This window comes from Sorex fumeus, unplaced genomic scaffold (genome assembly GCF_029834395.1).
Source record: "Sorex fumeus unplaced genomic scaffold, SorFum_2.1 ptg000264l, whole genome shotgun sequence".
Taxonomy (NCBI): domain Eukaryota; kingdom Metazoa; phylum Chordata; class Mammalia; order Eulipotyphla; family Soricidae; genus Sorex; species Sorex fumeus.
Window position 1 is genome coordinate 1,237,774 of NW_026606321.1, and position 22,194 is coordinate 1,259,967.

Here is a 22,194-nt window from a genome sequence, read left to right on the forward strand (position 1 = left end):
TCCGGTGACAACAGGACAGGCCTTGCTGCTCGAGCAGGCACGGCCGACGCGAGGGGCCCTCTTTCGGGGTGAGCGCAGCAACTGAGTGACTCGGGCGGTTCCCCAGCATTCCCCTTTGGAGGTCCCAGGACGCTCACTGCTCTGACGATGGTCAGACACGGATCAACGACCGCCAGGAATGCTGGCAGGGAATGAGGAGGGTCAGGCCAGCCCCGGCTAACACCCGGTCAGCCGGGGCGCCTGGTGGGTCTGTGGGTAGAGCTGGGGGCTGACGGAAGGGTGGATGGACGGGCACAGCCTGTGGGCGTTTGTGCAGACGTGCCCGGACCTCACTGCTCTGGGCCCCGCGCCCGTGTGTGTGCCTGGGGCAGGGGCTGCATGGGCAGGGGGCACGGGCCAGGCAAAGGCCCCGCTGTGCAGTGCAGGGTGGACGAAAGGCCGAATTCTTGGACAAGCCAAGGCTGGGAAGGGCAGGGCGGCAGTCCTTGCAGAGAGGCTGACAGGCTGACAGTGTGTGCAGGGCCCCGGGGAGGGAGGGAGGCCTCCGTGCTTCAGAGGGACCAGGGCAGGCCCTGGGGTGTGGGGGGATGGGCTGAGGATTCCTGCTACTGCCTGAGGTGAGGGCAGGTTCCTGAGGCGTCCCTACTGGCTGAGTAGGGCTGAGGCTTTCCTTCTCTTTTGGGGGGTGGGGGAGGTGCTTGGGTCACATCCAGCAATGCTCTTCCCCGCCTGCTGGGGGTCCGCATGGGTGCCAGCACCTCGACCTCCTGACTAGCTCTGCCCCCACGGCATGGATCTCGGGACACAGGCCGGTGACCGTCCAGTGGACAGGGTATTCGCCTTGCACGCACCCAACCCAGGTTCCATCCTGGCACCACTGACGGTTCCTGGAGCTCTGCCAGGAGTGACCCCCGAGGGTGGCCCAGTAAGGCCCCCAAACAAAAACAAACAGATGCCGGCCGGGCTGGGGAGGGAGCCGAAAGGCTGAGCCCGGAGCTCTCCCCCGGCCTGGCAGGACCCCAGAGCACTGGTCGGTGGGGCTGGCCCCCGGCTCCATCACCGTCCCCAGCCCGCCCGGCTGGCAATGTCGCCCCGAGAGAGGAAACAGAAATAACCAAGACCCAGGGCTGTAAACTAAACCCCAGAAAGCAGCGTGAGCTTCTTGGAAGAACGCGCTATGCTTCGTGTTGAAATGGCAAACGTTCCCTTGGGCCCCACTTCCTGTATCCAACACTGGCACGAGCGTCCAGCACGTGAGAACCCCAGAGCCCGGCCGGCAGGGGGCGCCGGGCGACTCACGTCGATGGCGTCGCGCTCGAAGATGCGCAGCTGCAGGAAGAGCTCCAGCTTGATCTTGCGCTCCTGGAAGAGCTCCTCCATCTGCGCCTGCGCCTCGTCCAGCTGCTGCAGCACCGTCTCGATGTGACTGATGGAGCTGTTGTGCGGCGTCTTGTTGCTGGAGATGGCCGAGTCCCTGCGGCGGGCACGGCAGGTGACTCACCCGCACACCTGCACACACGCACACGCACACGCACACGCACACACACACACACACTCACACGTAGCTGCTTCCCACGTGGCCCAGAGCTGGGCCAGCCAAGGACAGCTCAAGCCCACGAGCTCCCAGAGCAACCCCCGCTGCTCACGCAGAGAGCGGGGGACCCACCGCAGCCTCGAGGGCCGGGCAACAGCTCGATCGCGGCCGTGCCCCCCACGTGCAGGAAAGCGTGTGTAGTCGCACTGCGAGCCAGGACAGCCTGGCCCAGGCGAGAGGGCCGGGGCCTCCCGCGTCCCTCGGCCTTCCTCCTGGGGACAACACCCGCGTCCCTCGCCCCTCCTGGGGGCACCGGGCAGGGGACACAGCCTGGCCGCGGGGTTCCGGGGGCGGGGCGGGGCTGGGGGACCAGGCGCCCACCTCAGCTGCTGGATCAGGTCCTCGCCCTCCTTGATGACGTTCACCGTCACCTGCAGGGTCGTCTGCTGCTGCTGCCCGAAGCGCTTGATGAGGTCCTGCACGGCCTCCACCGACTCGGCGTACACGTCATCCAGCAGCTCCTTCTGCAGCTCCTCCAGCCACGTCCACAGCTGGGGGCGGGGACGCACGGTGAGGCGCGCAGGCACTGACTCGCGCACACAGGCACACGCACGCACACTCGTACGCACACTCATACACGCAGAGGCACATGTGCACGGACCTGCCGCGAGTCAAAATGTCAGTACAGCCTGACCTGCGATTTAAGAATTAATCTCTTGGGAAAATGTTAAACTACATTGTGCAGGGCTGGAGCGATAGCACAGAGGGTAGGGTGTTTGCCTTGCAACATGGCCAACCCGAGTTCGATTCCTCCACCCCTCTCGGAGAGCCTGGCAAGCTCCCCGTGACGCATTCGATATGCCAAACACAGTAACAAGTCTCACAATGGAGACGTTACTGGGCCTGCTCAAGCATATCAATGAACAACGGGAAGACAGCGACAGTGACAGTGACATTGTGTAAGTTTCTGAGGTATGCCCAGGATGAGTGCCATGAGCCCACCGCTAGGACTCACGCCACGATTTACTGAAAATCTGCATGCTTTGTTAATTCCCCATTTCGTCTACTTTCTCATGTAATCAATTACAAAAGGCTAGCTTGGGAGAAATAAATTTGGAGCTTGATCAGAGTCTGAACTCGCTCCCGTTCTTCTGTCTCTCTCCTTTTTCCCACTCGCGCACCCTCTTCCGGTTACCCACGTTGATTAATCCCACGGGTCGGGGGCACGCACCCTGTCACACCCAGTCACACGTGCATACACAGACTCAGACGTGCACGTACACACGCACTCACACGCACCAACTCATGCATCACACACGTGCTATCAGGCAATCTGAGATGAGGGACACCTGGGTACTCCCACGGCTCAGTGCCCATCAGGTCACCAGCCGTGGTCCTGTGCCAGCTCACTGGCCTCTCGATCTTCTCCCACAGTCACCCGATGGATCACCAAGAGGAAGGGGGCCGCACGGAGGCCGGGGGCCATTGCCGCGTGCCGGCCAGTTCCCAGGTGGGAGAAGCCACAGACGGGGCCGGCAGCCCTGACAGTTCACGGACCCCAGAGGTCACCGAGTTCCCGGGACACTGAGCTTTCCACAAGCCGCCACCGAGCAGACTCAAAGCTGCTGATGAGACTCCTGGGAAGGCACCGGAGAGCCGCATGGCGCGTCCACTGCCTGACGGGACTCTGGACCGAGGTACGGTGCAAGCCGACACAGAGTGAGCGAGCACGGCGGGGGCGGGGACGGGGCCACAGGAGCGGAGAAGGGGGGAGCCCAAGAGTCCTGCCCCTGGGGCAGAACCGCTGGGTCTGACCCCGTGACACCCAGCTGGTCCTTCCCATGAGCCTCTGTTCCAGCTACACAGGCCATGCAGACCCACACATGAAGGAGTCACACAGGAAGATACAGACACGTCCAGACACACCAGCAGATACAGAGACACGGACACACACCAAGAAACAGACACACACAGACACGGACACACACACACGGGCACAGGACCGGGGTGACCGCAGCACAGAGAGCTGCAGGGGGCCTTGCTCCTGCTCTGACAGTAGCTGTGGGGCACCTGGGGAAGGTGCCCCGGCCCGGCTGTTTCTCTGTGTCACAGTCAGCCTAACAATAAAAACCTGAAGCAACAGCCAGGCGGGTTCTGCTTAAAAGCTGGAACGAGGGGCTGGAGCGATAGCACAGCAGGTAGGGCGTTTGCCTTGCATGCAGCCGACCCGGGTTCGATTCCCAGCATCCCATGTGGTCCCCCGAGCACCACCAGGAGTAATTCCTGAGTGTATGAACCAGGAGTGACCCCTGTGCATCGGCGGGTGTGACCCCTCCCCTCCAAAAAAATAAAAGCTGGGAACGATTTGATGGTGGGGAGGGCACTCCCCTTGCACACGGCCGGCCCTCGTTCCATCCTTGGTACCCCATATGGTGCCCTGGGCCCACCGGGGTGATCCCTGAGCACAGAGCCAGGAGTAAGCCCCGAGCCCCACCAGGTGTGGCCCCTGAACACAAAACAAAAGTAACCTACAAGGGGCCGGAGGGACAGCACAGCGGGGAGGGCGGTTGCCTTGCGTGCGGCAAACATGCAGGCTCGGGCTGGAGCGATAGCACAGCGGGTAGGGCGTTTGCCCTGCACGCGGCCGACCCGGGTTCGATTCCCAGCATCCCATACGGTCCCCTGAGCACCCCCAGGAGTTATTACTGAGTGCAAAGCCAGGAGTAACCCCTGTGCATCGCCAGGTGTGACCCAAAATGTGGGAAAAAAAAAAGTAACATACACATGTCTGGGAAGGTCCGTGTGCAGGGGCAAAAACAGAAGTGAAACAAGCAAAGCCCCTTCCAGGCGACAGACAGACAGACGGACAGACAGACAGTGGTGGGCAGGACCCGGGCTCTGCACCCAGGAGCCAAAGTTGGAGAGTGAGCAGCACCGACTGTCCGGGTGCCCAGCCGCGTGGCCGGCGGGCAGCCAAGGCCGAGTCCGGGGAACTTCGGCCGTCCCAGAACGCTGCCTCCAGGGCACAGGCGTCTCCGTGGTCACACGCACACGGGCAGCAGTGCCTCTCTCAGGGGGCCGAGGGACCCCGTGATCCTGGGCGGCAGTGCCCCCGCCCCCGTGCCCCATGCCTGGCGCTCACCTCCTTCACGTGCGTGTGGAAGGACACCGACATGTCCAGCAGCACCTTGCGCTGCTCCACGCGCCGCACGAAGTCCTGGATGCGGTCCTCCAGCTGGTGGGCCGCCTGGTAGATCTCCTCGGGGTCGCACTCGCCCGTCTGCGCCAGCTGCTCGGCCGCCTCCAGCAGCTTGTCGGCGTTGGTGTAGGTGTTCTGGGCGGGAGGGCGCGGGCATGGCCCGGGTGAGGAGCGGGCATCCGGCCTCCGGGCTCGCCCCGCCTCCCCTCCCCTTGTGCGACAGGGCGGGCGCCGAGTTCCAGGTTCCTGTCTTTCAGGATGACGAGCGAGCCCCGGGCAGGGCGCAGATCACGGGGGGGGGGGGGGGGGGGGGGGGGGGAGCTTCAGCACCGGCTAACATTCAGCTCAGGAGTTTCCACGCAAAGGCGCATGCTTTTGGGTTTCTTTTTTTCCCCCCTTGGAGGAAAAAGCACCTTTCAAAACGGACCCCCGAAACCCAGCCAGAGGAGCTCAGCCTGCAGACGCGTCTCTGTGCGGCCTCGGTGCTTGGTGGGCGGCTGTGGCCGGGCGCGGGGAAGTGAAACCGCAGGAGCCGCAGGGCCAGTGGGACCCCGGCATGAAGTGGAGCTACTCACTTCCTGGGGGAATCCCTCGGCAGCTGCCCCTCCCCCTCTGCTCAGGGCAGACCCAGGCTTGCGCGGGGAAGGGGTACACGGTGGGTCTGCAGCGCGGGTGTGTGTGTGTGTGTGTGTGTGTGTGAGCCTCTCCATCTGGGGGCGGGGTGGGGACCGAACAATTCCCCCACTCAATCCCCAGGAGCTGTGACAAGCTCACAGGCCTCCACAAAGGTCCTCAGCATCGAGGGCAGGAAGCGGGAAGCGCTGAGAGGCCAGGATAGCTCGGGGGCCGCAGCGGCCCCTTCCCACGGGACGCTCTAGGTGGAAGGAAGTTACTCGGCCCAGAGGCGCTTGGGGGGCCCCCACCCCACAGCTGCATGGGGCCTCACGAGCGCATACCCCGCCTGCTGAGCCCACGAGAGGGTCTTCCAGTTCCTGCCCCAGTGGCACCCGCTTCTCTCTGATGCAAACTCCAGGCGGGCCCTCAGGCCCTGCTGCCTGACCCCGCCCAGGAATGGGAAGCCCCTTCCCGAGCTGCACAGCTGTACTGAGGCCGGCCAGGGCTCTGCTCCCTGCGTCCCGCACTCCTCGGCGTCCCCGACCACCCACGGCTCAGAGAACTGGCTTTGGCCCCAAGGAGAGGTACAAGAACCCCTGGGTTCAGTGCAGTGACAGTCCCTGAAGTGGGGAGCCACAGCTGGGAAATGAGAGACGGCACAAGCACCCGAGACAAGGGGCCGGAGCAATAGCACAGCGGGTAGGGTGCACGTGGCTGACCCGGGTTCGATCCCTGGCATCCCTTAAGGCGGTCCCCTGAGCACCGCCAGGGGTCATTCCTGAGTGCAGAGCCGGGGTAACCCCTCAGCATCGCTGGGTGTGACCCCAAAAGCAAAACAAATAAATAAAAGAAACACCGGAGACAAGCAGGCTTCACGGGCACGCCCCGCCTGGCGGGCCCAAGGACTGAGGCCTCCCCCCAGAGCCTGCCCCCCCTCACCTGTGCCACCTCCTCGAAGTCCTCGTGGCGCTTCTGCAAGGCGCGGGCGCGGTGCAGCGACTTGCCCACGCCCGTGTGCTTGCTCAGAAAGGCCTCGCCGTGGTTCTCGATCCAGTCCAGCACCTGGGGGAGGTGCGGGAGGTGAGCCCTCGGCTGGGGTCCCTGGGACGCCTGTCTGGTGCCCGTGGCGTCCCCAGCTCTTTCTCGCTGCCACTCAGGCCAGCACGGGCATGCCCAGCACTCTCGCCTCCCAGGACATGGCGTGGTCCCACAGCCACAAAGGGGGCACTGACCACACCCAGGGGCTCGGGAGTAACCCCTGGCCGTGCCCTGGAGGCCTAATGTGGGGCTGGGGGGGATGGAGCCCGGGCTGGCCGGACGCGGGGATGCCGTCCCTCCTGCACCTCTGCCAAGCCCGCTCCTGGGTTCCCCGAGGACAAAGCCTCCCGCCAGGCCCAGGTGCGAGGCCAACGGGCGCTTTCTCTGGATTTCCTTTGGAAGGTCCAGTTCGTGCGCGTGAATGCCGGCTTGGCTGTTTTTCCATCTTTCCTTTAGAAGCTCGGAATGTTCCCGTGAACACTGGCTCTGAGGAGCACCTTCCTCTGAGCCACAATGCCGGAGGGCTCAGCGTGCTATCAGGCCCCCTCACCTGGGGCTGGCGGCTGCCACCCATCAGCAGGAGAGAGCCCCAGTGAGGCAGACGGCCCCGAGGAGGCGGGCTGACACCCGGAGACCTGACTTGGTGGAGGCCTCAGAGCGGCAACCACGCCCACTCACCTCCTGGGCACTGACGGAGGACCCGTGACAGGAGTGTGACTGAGTCTCGGTGTGGCCCAAAGTATAGGTAGCCTCCAGGTACAGGGTTATGAGCCTGGCCAAGCCCCCCCACCGTCAGACTTGGGTGGGTGGGGTGGGGGGGGGGCGGGAGAGGCATTGGGGCCATGGGGCTCCCCCAGCTCTGGGCTGGACAGAGACGAGCGGTTGGCAGGACCTCCTCAGTCCGGGGCTCCAGGCTGTACCCCCCCATGCCAACTTGCCCGCAGGGACTGTCTGTACCCCCTGAAAGCCGGGGGACGGGGCTCCAGACACCGTCCAGAGAGAGGCCATGGCCAGAGATGGACGGTATGCCTGGGCCTAGAGCCGCCGCCGTGCCCATGTCGTGGCCACTCCCAGGGGCCAGTCTGAGGTGGGAACATGTCCAGGTCTGATGGTGTGTGTGTGCGTAGGTGGGAACATGTACCATTCTGATGCTGCGTGTGTGTTAGTATCTCTGAGTGTGCAATAAGGTAAGAACACATAAGGGTCTGATATATGTATACGTGAGGGTATGGTGTGACACTGTCACTGTCACCCCCTTTGTTCATCGATTTGCTCGAGTGGGCCCAATAACGTCTCCATTGTGACACTTGTTACTGTGTTTGGCGCATCGAATATGGCACGGGTAGCTTGCCCCAGGCTTTGCCGTGCGGGCGAGATACTCTCAGTAGCTTGCCGGGCTCTCCGAGAGGGGCGGAGGAATTGAACCTGGGTTTGCCAGGTCGGCCACATGCAAGGCAAACGCCCTACCCGCTGTGCTATCACTCCAGCCTGTGATGTGATGTGACACATACATGTAAAATTACAGCTGTAATCTGGGGGTGTACATGTGTATGAAACACGTAATATGTAATGCAGGGGAGGTGGCACATGCATGTACCTGGTGTGATATGCATGCCTTAATGCACACTGTGCTATTGTAGGCATATTGTATGTGCAGAACATACATGTAGATGTGTGGTTCGTTACGTGCTGTACATGTGTGGTGTGTGTTTGAGGTGGTAGATGATGTGTCCATGAGTGTATGGTGTACATGTGTCACTGTGTGTGATGTCAGTGGTGTGACGAGGTAGAGAAGTGCGCTATGTTTGTGAAATGGTGTGTGACATATGCACGTGTGTGATGAGTATGTTACTGACATGTAAATTGAAGCAGTGTGCTATCTGTATGAAATGTGTATGAGCATGTGAGATGTGTGTATGAGATATGTGAGTATGTGAGGTGTGCTGTTTTTTTTTTTGCTTTTTGGGTCCCACCCGGCAATGCACAGGAGTTACTCCTGGTCCATGCACTCAGGACTGACTCCTGGCGCTGCTCGGGGGACCAGATGGGATGCTGGGAATCGAACCTCGGTCGGCTGCGTGCAAGGCAAACGCCCCACCCGCTGTGCTATTGCTCCAGCCCCGTGAGGCGTGTTTTTGAGCGTGTGAGGTGTGTGAACGTGAGATGTAAGTGCATACGTATGTATGTGCACTGCAATGTGTACGAGAGTGAGTGAGCATGTGAGGTGTGTGAGCCTATGAGATACGTGTGTGTGAGCGTGTGAGATGTGTTGGAGCAGAACATGTGGGATGTGTGAGGGAGGTAACGTATGAGAGAGATGTGAGCACATGAGACACGAGATGTATGAGCATGTGAAATGCGCACGTGAAATGTCTGTGTGAGTGTGTCAGATATGGGAGACGGATGTGTATGAGCGTGGGAGATGTGTGGGAGCATGTGAGATGCATGTGAGACTGTGTGCGCGTGAGATGCATGTGAAACCATGTGTGAGCATGTGAGATATGTGGGATTGTGTGAGATGCATGTGAGACTTCTGAGTGTATAAGAAATGCCTGTGATGAAAATAGACCATAGACCGAAAACGATCGCCACTCAAGGCCTCTTTCGCAAACCACAACACCCAAATGGAGAGAGAGAGCAAGCAAAAGGGAATGCCCTGCCACAGAGGAAGGGTGGGAAGGGGTGGATGGGGGGTGGGAGGGCTACTGGGACCCGAGGTGGTGGAGGATGGGCACTGGTGGAGGGATGGGTGCTCGATCATTGTGTAACTGAAACCCAAGCACAAGAACTTGTAAGTCTACAACTGTACCTCGTGGTGTTTCACTAATTTAAAAAAAAAAAGGAAAGAAATGCATGTGATCCTGAGTATGAGCTTGTGAGACATGTATGAGCGTGTGAGATGTTGTGAGATGTGTGGGAGTGTGTAAGGTGCACGCAAGACGTCAGGAGATGTGTGTGAGATTGTGTGAGATGTGTGTACGTGAACGTGTAAGATGTGGGACGTGTATGTGTGAGCGTGTGAGATGTCTGGGAGTATCTGAGATGCATGTGAGACGTGTGTATGAGTGTGTGAGATATGGGAGATTGTATGTGTGTGTGTGAGGTATCTGGGAGCGTGTGAGATTTGTGTGAGATGTGCGGGAGCATGTCACGTGCATTCGATACTGTGTTAGAGTGAGATGTGTGCACGAGTGTGTAAGACATGGGAAATGTGTGTGTTTGAGTTTGTGTGAGTATGGGAGCATGTGAGCTACATGTGAGATGCATGTGAGCGTTGAGACGTGTGAGTCTGAGATGTGTGTGAACGTGTGTGGGACGTGTTTGTGTGAGATGCTTGTGAGATGTGTGTGAGCAAGATATGGGAGATGTGTGTGTGTGAGAATGAGAGGTGTGCATGTGTGTGTGCATGAGAGACATCTGTGAGCATGTGAGACGTGTGTATGAATGTTTACGATGTGAGGCGGGGTGTGTGTGCATGAAGGAGCGCAGGCACGTGAGGTGTCGAGGCGCATGTGAGGTGTGTGCGAGACGCGTGTGTGAGCCTGTGAGGTGTCAGGGAGCGAGCGTGGGACGTGTGTGAGCCTGAGGGAGCATGCGAGGTGTGTGCGGAGTGTGATGAGCGTGTGGTGGCCCCCGCCCGGCACCGACCTGCTGGACGTCCTGCTGGAAGACGCACAGCTGCAGCCGCTGGTGGAGCCGGACCTTGCGGTGCTGCCAGATGTTCTCCAGCTGCCGCTGGTGGTGCAGCACCTCGTGGATGGCGTCGAGGACGTGGCGCACGGCCTTGGAGTAGTTGGCGGAGGCCGTGAGGGAGTCGGAGCTGCCGGGCGTGAGCGGCCGCTGCAGCTTGTCCAGGAGCGACTTCCCGTCCTGGCTCACCTGCCCGCAGAGAGACGCCGGGTCAGTGGGCAGGGCCAGTGCGGCTCGGAAGGGCGGGAGTGAGTCGGCTGACTTGCTGATCCAAGAAAACTTGTACTGACTGGGACCCTGTGGTCTCCAGTGCTGGTGCTGGTGGTTTCCCATGTTTGTGACTCGCCCCACAGCATCTCTGGGGACCCGCCTCCTTCCTGGGATCTCAGGCTGACCCCCTGGTGTGGCTCAGGTCTCCTGCTGGGGGGCTTCTGCTGCCAGTTCCCGTGTCCCCTCAGGCCGCCCCCCGTGAGGGAGCATCCCACACTGCCGGTTCCATCTGATTCACTCACGTCATCGCTCCAGTAAGAGAATAAAACCTTAAGTGGGTTCCCCTGCTGCACACGATCAGACGCTGCCAACGGTTCAGAGTCAAGTCACTGGGGGGGGGGGGGGGGGGGGGAGTGCCCCGGAGGCTACCCCTAATCAACAGCCAGCGTTCTCCTTCAGTAAAATGCAGATTAACTATCGCAGCTCTCCGCACAATTGCAGAATCTGGTTTTACTTTTTTTTTTAAGTTTCACGTAACAGTCACACCCCACTGTTTCGTTTTAAGGGGGAAAAAAAGGAGCCTGAAAATCTGTGAAGATTCTGCAGCGGCAGCGGCAGACAGAAAGGTGGAGAGAAACAGCAAGGAGCTGACCAGCTCTGTGCTCACACAGCCCCGCGCACGACAGCCAGGGTCAGGGGACCCGGCCCGAGGTCATGAGGTCATGAGGGCACAGCTGTTCGGTGGAGGAGGAAGTTCTGGAATCAGGAGCAACGGCGACTTCCTGTCTGCTGCTCGGGCAGGGTGGATGGTTCCCAGCCCAGGAGGCCCAGGTTGGAATCCAGCAGATGGGTGCTGTGGGACCTTTTCTTACTGGAGCCTCACAGGCAGGGCCCTGCTGTCACACAACGCGTAAGGAGCACAGAGGAAATCTCCTCGCGAGGCAAACATGTACCCAGCTCCTCGGCCTCAGGTCGCCGGGGGAAGCTAACCTGCTCAGGTCTTCCCAGGGCATGGGACAAGGAAGGCCTGGACAGCCTCCTGACTTTCCAGCCACACACACACACACACACACACACACACACACACACACAACTCACGTGCACATACACACATGAAAACTGTGCATGCATACAGGCACACACACCGCACACACACATGCACATCCGTGCACTCAGACTCACAGGCACACACATATGCACTCACCTCTGCGTAGGCCACGGTGATATGCTCGTAGATGCCCTGATGGTGGTGGATGGCGTCCTCCAGGTCCTGCAGCTCCGAGGGAAGGTCCACCTCGCCACAGGCCTTGCACCACGGGTCCACGTTGCTCATGTACTGCCGCACGAGAGGACGGGCGTCAAGGGCACGGTCCACAGAGCGGGGCGCGTGCACACGGGCATCTCTGTCCTGGCGGGCCCTCCACGGTGACTGCTCAGGGTGCGCCTCCAGGACCCAGGGACACACGGGGCATCCTGCTCTGCGCCGTGAGCTAGGCCGCGGCCAGGCCATCGTCATGGCCACTCTCACCTCCTCTCAGGCCCGTGGTGGGGCACCGCGCTGCAGGCCGCTTAGTGGTCATCAGTCCCCCTCCCCACCGCTGCCCACACCAGGATGGGGACAGAGCTGCCTGCGTGTGCCCACTTGGCATGGACGCCAGAAGAACAATTACCCATGGGTCTCTCCACAGCAGCCCCCAGGCCTTGGCGCAGCGCCCCCTTTCCTCGGAAGGCCCCGAGGCCCCCCGCCGGGCTGAGCTGGGCCAGGGCTGCACCTGTGGGGCCACCCAGGTACCCGCGGCATCCACGCCTGCCCTCGCAGCCGTCAGCCTGGGCAGACGCGGAGGCAGTGGGAGGTGCCCTCACCTCCAAATTCCAACCCAGATTTGGGAGTGAGTGTCAGATGACGACGAGCTGCCTGACCCTGAGTGCTGCTTCCAAACAGGAAGTGGCCTCTCATAAGGATGGGGGGGTGGGGGGCTGAGAAACGGGGCCAGGAGACGCAGGCCAGCCACACGGCAGTGCATCCCTGGGCCTCTGCGTGGGCCCACCGGCACCCCCAGAGAACAGGGACACCGGGCGCCTGGCTAGTGCGAGCAGGTGGCAGGCCAGGGCCCAGAGGACTCCCACAGGACAGTCACACCCCAGCACCATGGGGAACACTGACCAGCTGGGGGATAAGCCCAGCCTGGGTACGAGCCCGGCCTAGACACCCTCAGTGCAGGCAGCGGCATCCCAAGAGCACAGCAGACCTCGGAGTGAGGGGTGCCGAGCTGGGCGTCCCGGCAGGGTGCTGAGGGGCGAGTGAGGACGGGGTTCCGAGAACAGGAGGAAGAGGCGGCAAGAAAGACAGAGGAGAGCGTGGACAGCCACGGCTACCCCCAGTGCTCGCCGAGGATCAGGCTCCAGGCAGGCATCCAGGGGTGTGTGATGGGCAGCCCCGCACCCCCGGGAGCAGAGGGGAAGGGGGCCCCGGGCACTGACCTTCTCGGCCTTCTGGTGGAAAATGGATGACATGTCCAGCAGGGTGCTGCGCTCATCCAGGGCGGCAGCGAAGGCCTTCCACTCCTGCTCCAGCTGCCCGGCGATCTGCTTGATCTGCTGCGCGGCGTAGTGGCCCGACTCCACCAGCCGGCCGGCCACCGACATGATGCGGTTGATGTTCACGTACACGTTCTGCGGGGACCGGGGGGGGGGGGGGGCACAGGGCGAGGCCCAGTCAGGGGTGACTCCAGGAAAACACCCCATTGGTGGAAGGACAAAGAGCCTCCTGCGGTCACTGCCGACTCCAGCCCGCGGCGGCCAGGTGCTCTCTGCATCTGTGACTCCCCATGGGCCTCAGGGCCCAGAGGCTGCTGGCTCCGCCCGGGGAAGGCTTCCAGCCGGACGGGTGGGACACACAGCAGCGGGTGGCCCGGGCACACCCCTCTCGGCAGCTCACCCGGAAACGGCCCAGACCGAGCAAGCCCGGGCCTCTGTGGGCGACAGGCTTCCTTTTTCCCCACGCTTGGCCACCGCGTGTGGCCCAGAGAGAAGCCGCAGGAACTGGCGCAAGGACAGAACGATGCCGCGGTCACCGCGGGTGGCATCCAGCTGAGAAGCCTCTCTCCGGTGCCGCCCGCCTCCCTGTGCTCCGACCCCGCTGGTCCCCTCCAAGCGGCCCTTGCAGTCACAGCAACACCTGAGCTGTCCCCGGATTTGCCAGAGTGCCCAACAGGCCAAAAACCCACGCCACAGACAAGCCTCCTCCCGCTGACCACCGGTGGCCCATTCCTGGCTCTTCTCTCCCCGGGCTTCCCCCACGCATCCCCACCTCCACCTGAACCCCCATCCAGGGGCCCGGCGGGCACAGAGCCGGGTCTCTGAGTTCCAAACAGGCTCACAGGGCAGGCAGCAGGGAGGGCACTGGGCGGGGGCAGCTAGCTGGGCAGGGCCACCCCCAGATGGGCAACAGCTCTGATGCTCTGATGCCCAAAGTAACGCCTTCTCCTGAGTGTGCCCACAGGGGCGCCCCGGCAGAGGGCCAGCAGGCCCGAGGCCCGAAGCACCAGCTCTGGGCAGGGAAGAGTTTCCCTCCCCAGCTCTGGGCCGCTGACCTCAGCCCGTGGGTGGACAGAACCACCCCCACACTAGGCATGGGGCATGCACCCGGGACAGTCCCACCCCCCACCAGGACATGGGGCATCACCCAGCTGGACAGTGCCACCCCCACACCAGGACACAGGGCAGTGCCCCGCCCGACAGTGCTACCCCCACACTCTCGGCACTGCAGCCTCCAGCCAGTGGCAGTGCTGTGCCCGCCCTCAGAGGCCAGTGTCCCTCCAGCGTGTGCTCTTGAGCCCCTGGGATCTCCTGAGCCCCCCAGCCTGTGGCCCCAAACCAGAAAACGGTGACTTGGCAGCCCCCGGGTAGGCACCAAGTAAATGGCAGGCAGAGGCTGTGGACCCCCGGAGAGGTGAGAGGGAGCGCAGGGCCACTTGCGACAGTGCTCCCCGGAAAGGCATGGCCGGCTTCGCGCTGCAAACCTCCTTAGTGAGGGGGCTGGAGCGATATACAGCGGGGAGGGCATTTGCCTTGCACGCGGCCAACCCGGGTTCCATTCCCCGCATCCCATACGATGCCCCAATCACCGCCAGGAGTGACTCCTGAGTGCAGGGCCAGGAGTAACCTGTGCATCGCCGGGTATGACCCAAAAAAGAAAAAAAAAAACCTCCTTAGTGAAGCTACGGAAACAGAACGCAAACTGCAAACTACTCTCTGCAGGGGGAGGACCGGCAAGCAGGACCTGCGGCCAACCTGGGCTTGACCCCAGCACCACACGGGGTCTCTGGGACCCCGCAAGGAGTGATTCTGATTCCCGAGTGCAGGGCCAGGAACAAGGCCTGAGCACCACTGGGCACGGCTCCAAACAAACGAACACAGCAATCGTCCTACGCTGATTCTCTTTCCTTGAGAAGCACCAGGGGCTAAGAATATAAAGACAGTCTACAGAATGGGGAAAAAACAGTCACCCAATACCCATCCGATAAGGGGTTGATATCAAGGATCTACAAGGCACTGCTTGAACTCGGCAAGAAAAAAACATCCAATCCCAACAGAAAGTGGGGCAATGAAATGAACAGAAACTTTCTCAAAGAAGAAATCCAAATGGCCAAAGGGCACATGAGAAAATGCTCTACATCATTAATCATCAGGGAGATGCAGATCAAAGCAGCAATGAGATATCCTCTCACACCACAGAGACTGGCCCACATCCAAAAGAACAAAAGCAACCGGTGCTGGCGCGGATGTGGCGAGAAAGGGACCCTCCTTCACTGCTGGTGGGAATGCCGACTGGTTCAGCCCTTTTGGAAAACAGTATGGACGATTCTCAAAAAACTAGAAATCGAGCTCCTATTTGACCCAGCAATACCACTCCTGGGAATATACCCCAGAGAGGCAAAAAAATATAGTCGAAGTGACATCTGCGCCTGTTTGTTCATTACAGCACTGTTTACAATAGCCAGAATCTGGAAAAAACCCGAGTGCCCGAGAACAGATGACTGGTTAAAGAAACTTTGGTACATCTACACAATGGAGTACTATGCAGCTGTTAGAAAAGATAAGTCATGAAATCATCATGTAAATGAATCGACATGGAGAGTATCATGCCAAGCGAAATGAGTCAGAAGGAGAGGGAAAGACATAGAAGGACTGAGCTCATCTGTGAAATACAAAGAAACAGAATGGCAGGCTAACACCCAAGGACAGTTAGAGATCAGGACCAGGAGGTCTGCTCCATGGCTCGGAAAGCAGCCGCACATGCTGGGGTTTCGAAAAGGCAGCTCAGATGAAGAGGGGACGGCCAAGTAAAAGATGCCACTGGAGGGCCCGCTCGGGACGGGAGACGTGTGCTAAAAGTAGGCCACAGAGCGAGCGTGATGCCACGCAGCACCTGTATTGCAAGCCACAACACCCAAAAGGAGAGAGAGTGAAAGGGAATATAGGCCGGGGGTGGGGGAAGGGGGAGAGAAGGTGGGAGGGATACTGGGAGCAATGGTGGCACAGAATGGGCACCGGTGGAGGGATGAGTACTCGATCATTTTCTGACTGAAACGTAAGCACAAAAATTTGTAAGTCTGTAACTGTGCCGCATGATGATTCACTAAAAGAAAAAAAAAAAGCAGCAGCAGCAGCATCAGGAGCTAGAGAGACAGCTCCAGGCTGACCGCATGCTCCGCATGTAGGAGATTTCAGGTTCAGCCCCCAGCAACACGTGGTCCCCCTGAGCACAGAGCCAGGAGCACTCCCGAGCACGGCTGTGGCCTGAAAATCCCAAAAATAAAAATTGAAAAAAATAAAGTAAGGCTGGAGCGATAGCACAGCGGGGAGGGCGTTTGCCCACGCGGCCGACCCGAGTTCGAGTTCTTTGCCCCTCTCGGAGAGCCCGGCAAGCTACCGAGAGTATCTTGCCCGCACGGCAGAGCCTGGCCAGCTCCCCGTGACATATTCGATATGCCAGACACAGTAACATCAGAGTCTCCAATAGAGACGTTACTGGGCCCGCTCGAGCCAATCGACGATCAACGGGAGGACAGTGCTACAGTGCAGTGCTGAAGTTTTAAAAACAAAAAAGATGGGCTGGAAAGAGAAGACACCGACATGCTCGCCCTGCATGCTGCCAACCCCGGTTCTATCCCTCGTACCGCATATGGCTTTCTGGGCACTGCCCGAAGTGATCCCCGAGCAGAGCTGGGAGTAAGCTCTGAACACAACCAGGTGTGGGCCAGGACCCAAAGATCAAACAGCAAATAAAATCATAAAGAATAAAACATACGCATTAGCCGACTTTTGAGTCTTGCTCCAAAAGGATCCTGAGAAAGTTGGTAACTGTCACCCATGTGCTGTTGATCAACTGTCACGCGTGCAACACTGCTCCATGCTCTACACACGCAGAGCAAAGTCACATCGCCCTGTGGAAGGCGGCTATCACCCACTTTGCAGAACAGAGGCTGGCAAGGCATACCCCCGGGCATGTGGAAACCAGAGGCAAGAAGCAAAACCCCGGGACTGGAGTGATAGGACGGCAGGGAGGGCGTTTGCCTCATATGTGGCTGTCTCAGGTTCAAATCCCGGCATTCCATATGGTTCCCCGAGCACCGCCAGGAGTGATTCCTAAGCGCAGAGCCAGGTGTGACCCCTGAGCATTGCTGGGTGTGACCCAAAAAGAAAATAAAAAAAACCCAACACCCAGAAGTGAACGCCTTTACCCGCACAGCCTTGGTTCCTGCCATCCGTGCCAGCTTGGACCCTTCTCTCATTCAATCAATAAAGCTGGGAGAGGGGCAGGGAGGAGGGTCCCCTTCCATCCTGGGCTGTGGTTTAAATGGCTCTGGTTCTACTTGGCGGAGCGGACTAAGGTGTCTCCTGCTCCTGCTTAAGTTTCTGAATACTCTGAAAGTGGACAGGCGCTGTTAGGAAAAAAACCCGGGGCCCCTCCCCCGAAAGCTGACTCTTCACCCAAGTCTAGGGCACAGTTCCACGAGCTAAGACAGCAAGACTCGTACCTCAAACCCTAAAAAAAGGTACCAAATGCTTAAAAGAAAAAATAATCGAAAAATAGGGTCAGAGTGACAGCACAGCGGGTAGGGTGTTTGCCTTGCACACCGCTGACCTGGGTTCAATTCCCAGCATCCCACATGGTCCCCCAAAGCACCACCAGGAGTTCCTGAGTGTAGAGCCAGAAATAACCCCTGTGCATAGCTGGGCGTGACCCAAAAAGCAAAAGAAAAAGAGAACAGAAAAAGAAAAAGCGCAACAATGTTATTTGCTAAACTGGGGCTCAGAATAGAACTGACCAACGAACGCGGTGGCGTCTGTCTGCTGGACAGACGTGCAGAGCCTGTCTCCATGGACCTGACACGCGCTAGGAACAGAGCCAGCGGCCACTGTCCCGCGGAGCCCTGGGTTGTATGTGGCAAGTGCCACTCTGCCCCCGCAAAACCGTCGCGAGCAGGCCCAGCTCTCCAGCCAGCCGAGAGGCAGCGCTGAGTTGCTCTGCAGACCCCGCCGGCTGTGCTCATCTGCAGGACAAGGACGGCACCAGAGACGCCCAGAAGCTGCCAGGTTCTAAGGCCCTACCTCCCCTTCCGGAGCACTGTGGGAGGGCAAAGCCAGGAGCTGGCCAGGGAACAGCCACGGCTGAGTCACAGGTTCAAACCTCGCTAGCTCACACGCCCGCATACTTGCCATGGAAGCCCTCCCGACCCCACACACGTGCCCCAGCCCTTGCCCACTTCTGGTCGTGCGCGCCTCACCATGCAGTTCATGGCGAAGTGATTGTGTTGAGTCTGGAGGTCCATGGCGTGGGGGTGGCTGGTCCCGATCTCTGTGTAGCTGTTCAGAAACAGGCCCTTGTTGTGCGTGATCCAGTCGAACATCTGCCAGGAGGAGAGACACTCGGGGGTGAGACTGGGAAGAGGCACGACCGAGAGACACGGGCCGGGCCCGGGGAAGCCCCCGAGAACATCTGGCCTGTTCCTCCGACAGGGGGTCCCCACACTTACTCTGCCTACCACCCCCTCCACAGAAAAAGAAAATCACTCAGCCTTCCCTCTCCCCAGAGCAGCAGAAAGGGGGACCTGGGGGCTGGCAGGTATGGAAGACGCCTCACGGGGCCCCCCCACAGCTGGGTCAGGCCACTGGCCCAGGCCGGCTACGGTGCACATGTCTTCGAGACATCCTCTAGGACAGCCACCACGGCCACCTGCTGACCCTGCACAGACTGTGAACAAGAGTGGGAAGGGAGGAGGGGCTGGTACTCCCCTTCCGGCTTGGCCCGTGACGAGGGCCACGGGAATCCCCCTGAAGGTGCCAGAATCATAGCTGGACACTGGCCTGTGTTCTCAGGAGGACGTGACCAACCGGGCACCACTGAACCTGTGGGCCCGGCAGATGTGTCAGACGCCTGAGGACGGCGCGGTCAGCTGTTGCCGTCAGAAAGGTGCAATCAGACACACAACGTCTGAAGCGCTGGTATTACTCTTTTAAAACGTTCTCCTGACTAGTCGATGCTTGGAAACTACCACAAGGCTGTGGAGGATGGAGGGTAGTTGAGAGCGAGGAGGGGCTGTTTTGACAATACTAGTTGGAAACGGTCACTCTGGACAAGAGGTGAGTGTTGAAAGTAGGTGAAAGAATGTATGCGATGACCTCTCAGCAAGCGCACTGTAAACCGTAATGCCGAAAGTATGAGAAAGAGAGAGAGGAGAGAGAGGAGAGGAGGAGAGATGGAAGAGAGAGAAGAGAGGAGAGGAAAAGGGGGGGGAGAGAGAGAGGGGCTGGCCTGCCATAGAGGCAGGCAGGGCTGAGGGGTGATTTCGGAAGGGTGGGAGGAAGCTGGGGACACCGGCGCCGGGGGTTACGCTGGTGGAGGGCTGGGTGCTGGAACACTGCATGACTGAAACCCACCATGAACAGCACCAGAATGCTCTCTCTCACGGAGATTCGATTTAAAAAAACAAACCAACCAAAAGACCAAGGTTCAAATCCAAAGTATACTTTCTCCATTTCTGCCGACACCTTTACCAGCTTTCTAAAACAGACAGATACACAACGCATGGGTGTCTAGGCTCCAGGGAAGCGATAGACGAGACGTTCTCCTACCCCCGAAACCAACCCGCGGCGCACACTGAGCGAGCGGCCCCACTGCGGCGGCCTCTCTGGGGCACCGTTCCGCACGCGCAGACGCACGCGGGGAAAGCCGGGTCCCAGCCCAGTCGAGGCCGGGCAGCGACCGGCCCCTCCCCCGCGGCCCCCTCACCTTCTCGGCGTCCTGCTCGAAGAGCCGCAGCTGGAAGCACTGGTCCAGCTTGAGCTTGCGCAGGTGCCACATCTGGTGCAGGTGCTGGCGCGTGGAGTGCAGCCGGTCCAGCATGGCGGACACGCGGGGCAGCAGGCTCTGCAGGTCGGCGTTGCCCGAGCCCGAGCTCTTCTTGGGGAAGCTGTCGCTGCTCTGGATGCGCTGCAGCAGCTTCTGGCCCTCCAGGTCCAGGTCCTCGATGGGCGCCTTGATGACCTTCTTCTTGAGCTGCGCGTGCTCCTCGATCATGCCCCGCGCCCCGTCCAGGTCGGGCGGCAGCTCCTTCTTGGCCAGCAGCTCCTGCAGCTCCTCCAGCCGCGACAGCATGTGCGCCGCGTTGCTCACGTAGTCCTCAAAGGCCACGCGGATCTCGATCCACTCCTCGTGGTTGTACTCCAGGCAGCCGTCGAACTCGGGCGTCAGCTGCGACGGGTCCACCACCTTGGTCAGGCCCTCCAGGGAGACCATGTTCGTCTTCGGGGGGGGGGGGGGGGCGACAAAGGAGATTGGCATGAGAAGACGGACCAGGGGCGGGATCCCGGCCCCAGCCAGCGCCACGCGTCACGGACCTGAGAACCCCGTGTACTTCCAGGAGCTACAGCACGCCGAGTGCCCGCCTAGCAAGGGAAGCAAGGATGAGGTTTCTGGGGGCTTCGGCCCAATCGAGCTCACGCACTTGTCGGGCTGAGTGACTAGAGATCGTCTCGGCTGGTCTGCTGGGCAGGCTGACTGACTACCATGCTTGTCTCGGGGCTGGACTGTCAGGCTGACTGACAACGACTGCTTCAAGATTGATCTGTCGGGTGGACAATGACAGTCTCGGGTTGGTCTGTCCAGGGGACTGACTACAACGCTCATCTCAGGGTTGGTCTGCTGGGTTGACAACGCTTGTCTCGGGGTTGTTCTGTCAGGCTGACTGACAACGATCATCTCAGGGGAGGTCTGTCAGGCTAACTAACAATGAACGTCTCTGTGTTGGTCTGTCGGGCTAACAATGATCATCTCTGGGTATGTCTGTCGGACTGGCTGACAATGACTGACCTTGGGTTGGTCTGCTGGGCTGACTGACAATGATAGTCTTGGGTTGGTCTGTCGGGCTAAATGACTACAAAAATCATCTCAGGGTTTGTCTTTTGTTTTGAGGGGCCATACCTGGCAATACTCAGGGGTTACTCCTAGCTTTGCAGTCAGGAATCACTCCTGGCGGTGCTTCAACGACCATATGGGTTGTTGGGGATGGAACCCAGGTCAGCCACGTGCAAGGCCAGCGCCCTACCAGCCCCACCTCAGGTATTTCATGAATGGTAAAGGAGCTAAGATTCCTCACAGCGGGTGGGAATTAACCCACGGCCTTGGGCACATTAAGTGGGACATGTTTCCCCTGCAAGCACAGAGCAGATGTTTCTGGAATCTGGCCCATCCAGGCACCCTCCCTCCCTCGCGCTACCAGCCAGCCCGGTCCCACCAGGGCCCCCTGCTGAGGGTCCAGTCTCTGCAGTCAAGTGCATGTCCTGACTTGAGTTTCCCACCAGCAGGAAGACGTGCTTCCATGAGCAGCTCATTAATTCATGGTGCGGGGACCCGAGACTCAGGAGGTGGGTGCCGGCGCTAGGGAGTGAGGCCAGGGGTCTGGTCTGTTCCATGAACTGAGTGGAACACCCTGGCGCACAGAATCCACCCCTCCTGCTTGGGGATGGGCTAGGGTGGGGAGCCCCGATCACCCCGCTTTCTCCCTGACTGCTGGCCACGCCCTCAGTGAGGCAGCAGGGAAACGGTCCCATAGGGTGCCTGGCCCTCGCCTCTGCAGCCTGCCCCCCCCACTAAGAGCCACGAGACCTAAACAGACCCCGCGGGGCGGACGCGGTCAGCCACGCGGCTCCCTGTGATGGGGCCGCTCTCGAAGGCCGCGCGCGCTGAAAGCGATCTGCCCTGTAAACCGCGGCTGCCGGCAGAGAGCGTCACCTCGAACTCAAACTTGGAGCTGCCGAAGTTGGTCCTCTGCTTCTGCCAGAAGTTGTCGGGCTTGATGATGAGCGCCACGTGGATGCAGCAGGGGAAGGACTCCTGCAGGATCTTCAGCAGGGGCTTGATGGAGTCCCACTTGGAGCCGCGCATGTCCACGATGACCGTGAATCCACGCTTGCACACTTCTTCACTGGGGGAACAGGAAGCCGGGTTAAGGTGGCCGAGGGGACTCCGCTCCCGAGTGCGGAGGAGGCCGGGGTCCCACGGGGAGGACAGCGAGCGTAGTCTGAGCCACTGGACACCCCCCGCCCCACCCTGTGTCCTGCTTCCTGGCCCGCATGGGCACCAGGAACACGGACGCGCTGGGACGAGCATCCCCCACCCCAAACGCCAGAAACCTCAGGAACGCTCGCTGTGCATCTGAGGCTTTGTGTGAACTGCGGGCACGCAGGAGAGGGGGCAAGCGGGAAGTGAGGGACAGACGCTCCAGGGGAGACGCGCAGAGCCCCCTAAACATGTCCCCCCAAACCCCAGCTGCCTCACAGTTCCCCGAGTGTAGTCCTGGGGGTCCCTGCCACTTGCCTGGGGTGGGGGGGTTTCCACAGG

The 22,194-nt window shown here is 60.2% G+C and overlaps 1 protein-coding gene across 1 annotated transcript in view; it reads right to left on the bottom strand.

Annotated features, from left to right (window-relative positions):
* TRIO (trio Rho guanine nucleotide exchange factor) overlaps positions 1–22,194 on the bottom strand; it is a 172,244-nt gene that overhangs the window by 78,845 nt on the left and 71,205 nt on the right. The window contains 10 exon segments of the mRNA XM_056109061.1: positions 1,300–1,474; positions 1,916–2,085; positions 4,677–4,868; positions 6,288–6,410; positions 10,035–10,265; positions 11,491–11,622; positions 12,768–12,959; positions 18,080–18,202; positions 19,585–20,097; positions 21,586–21,778. Coding sequence (XP_055965036.1) covers positions 1,300–1,474; positions 1,916–2,085; positions 4,677–4,868; positions 6,288–6,410; positions 10,035–10,265; positions 11,491–11,622; positions 12,768–12,959; positions 18,080–18,202; positions 19,585–20,097; positions 21,586–21,778 — 2,044 coding nt within the window.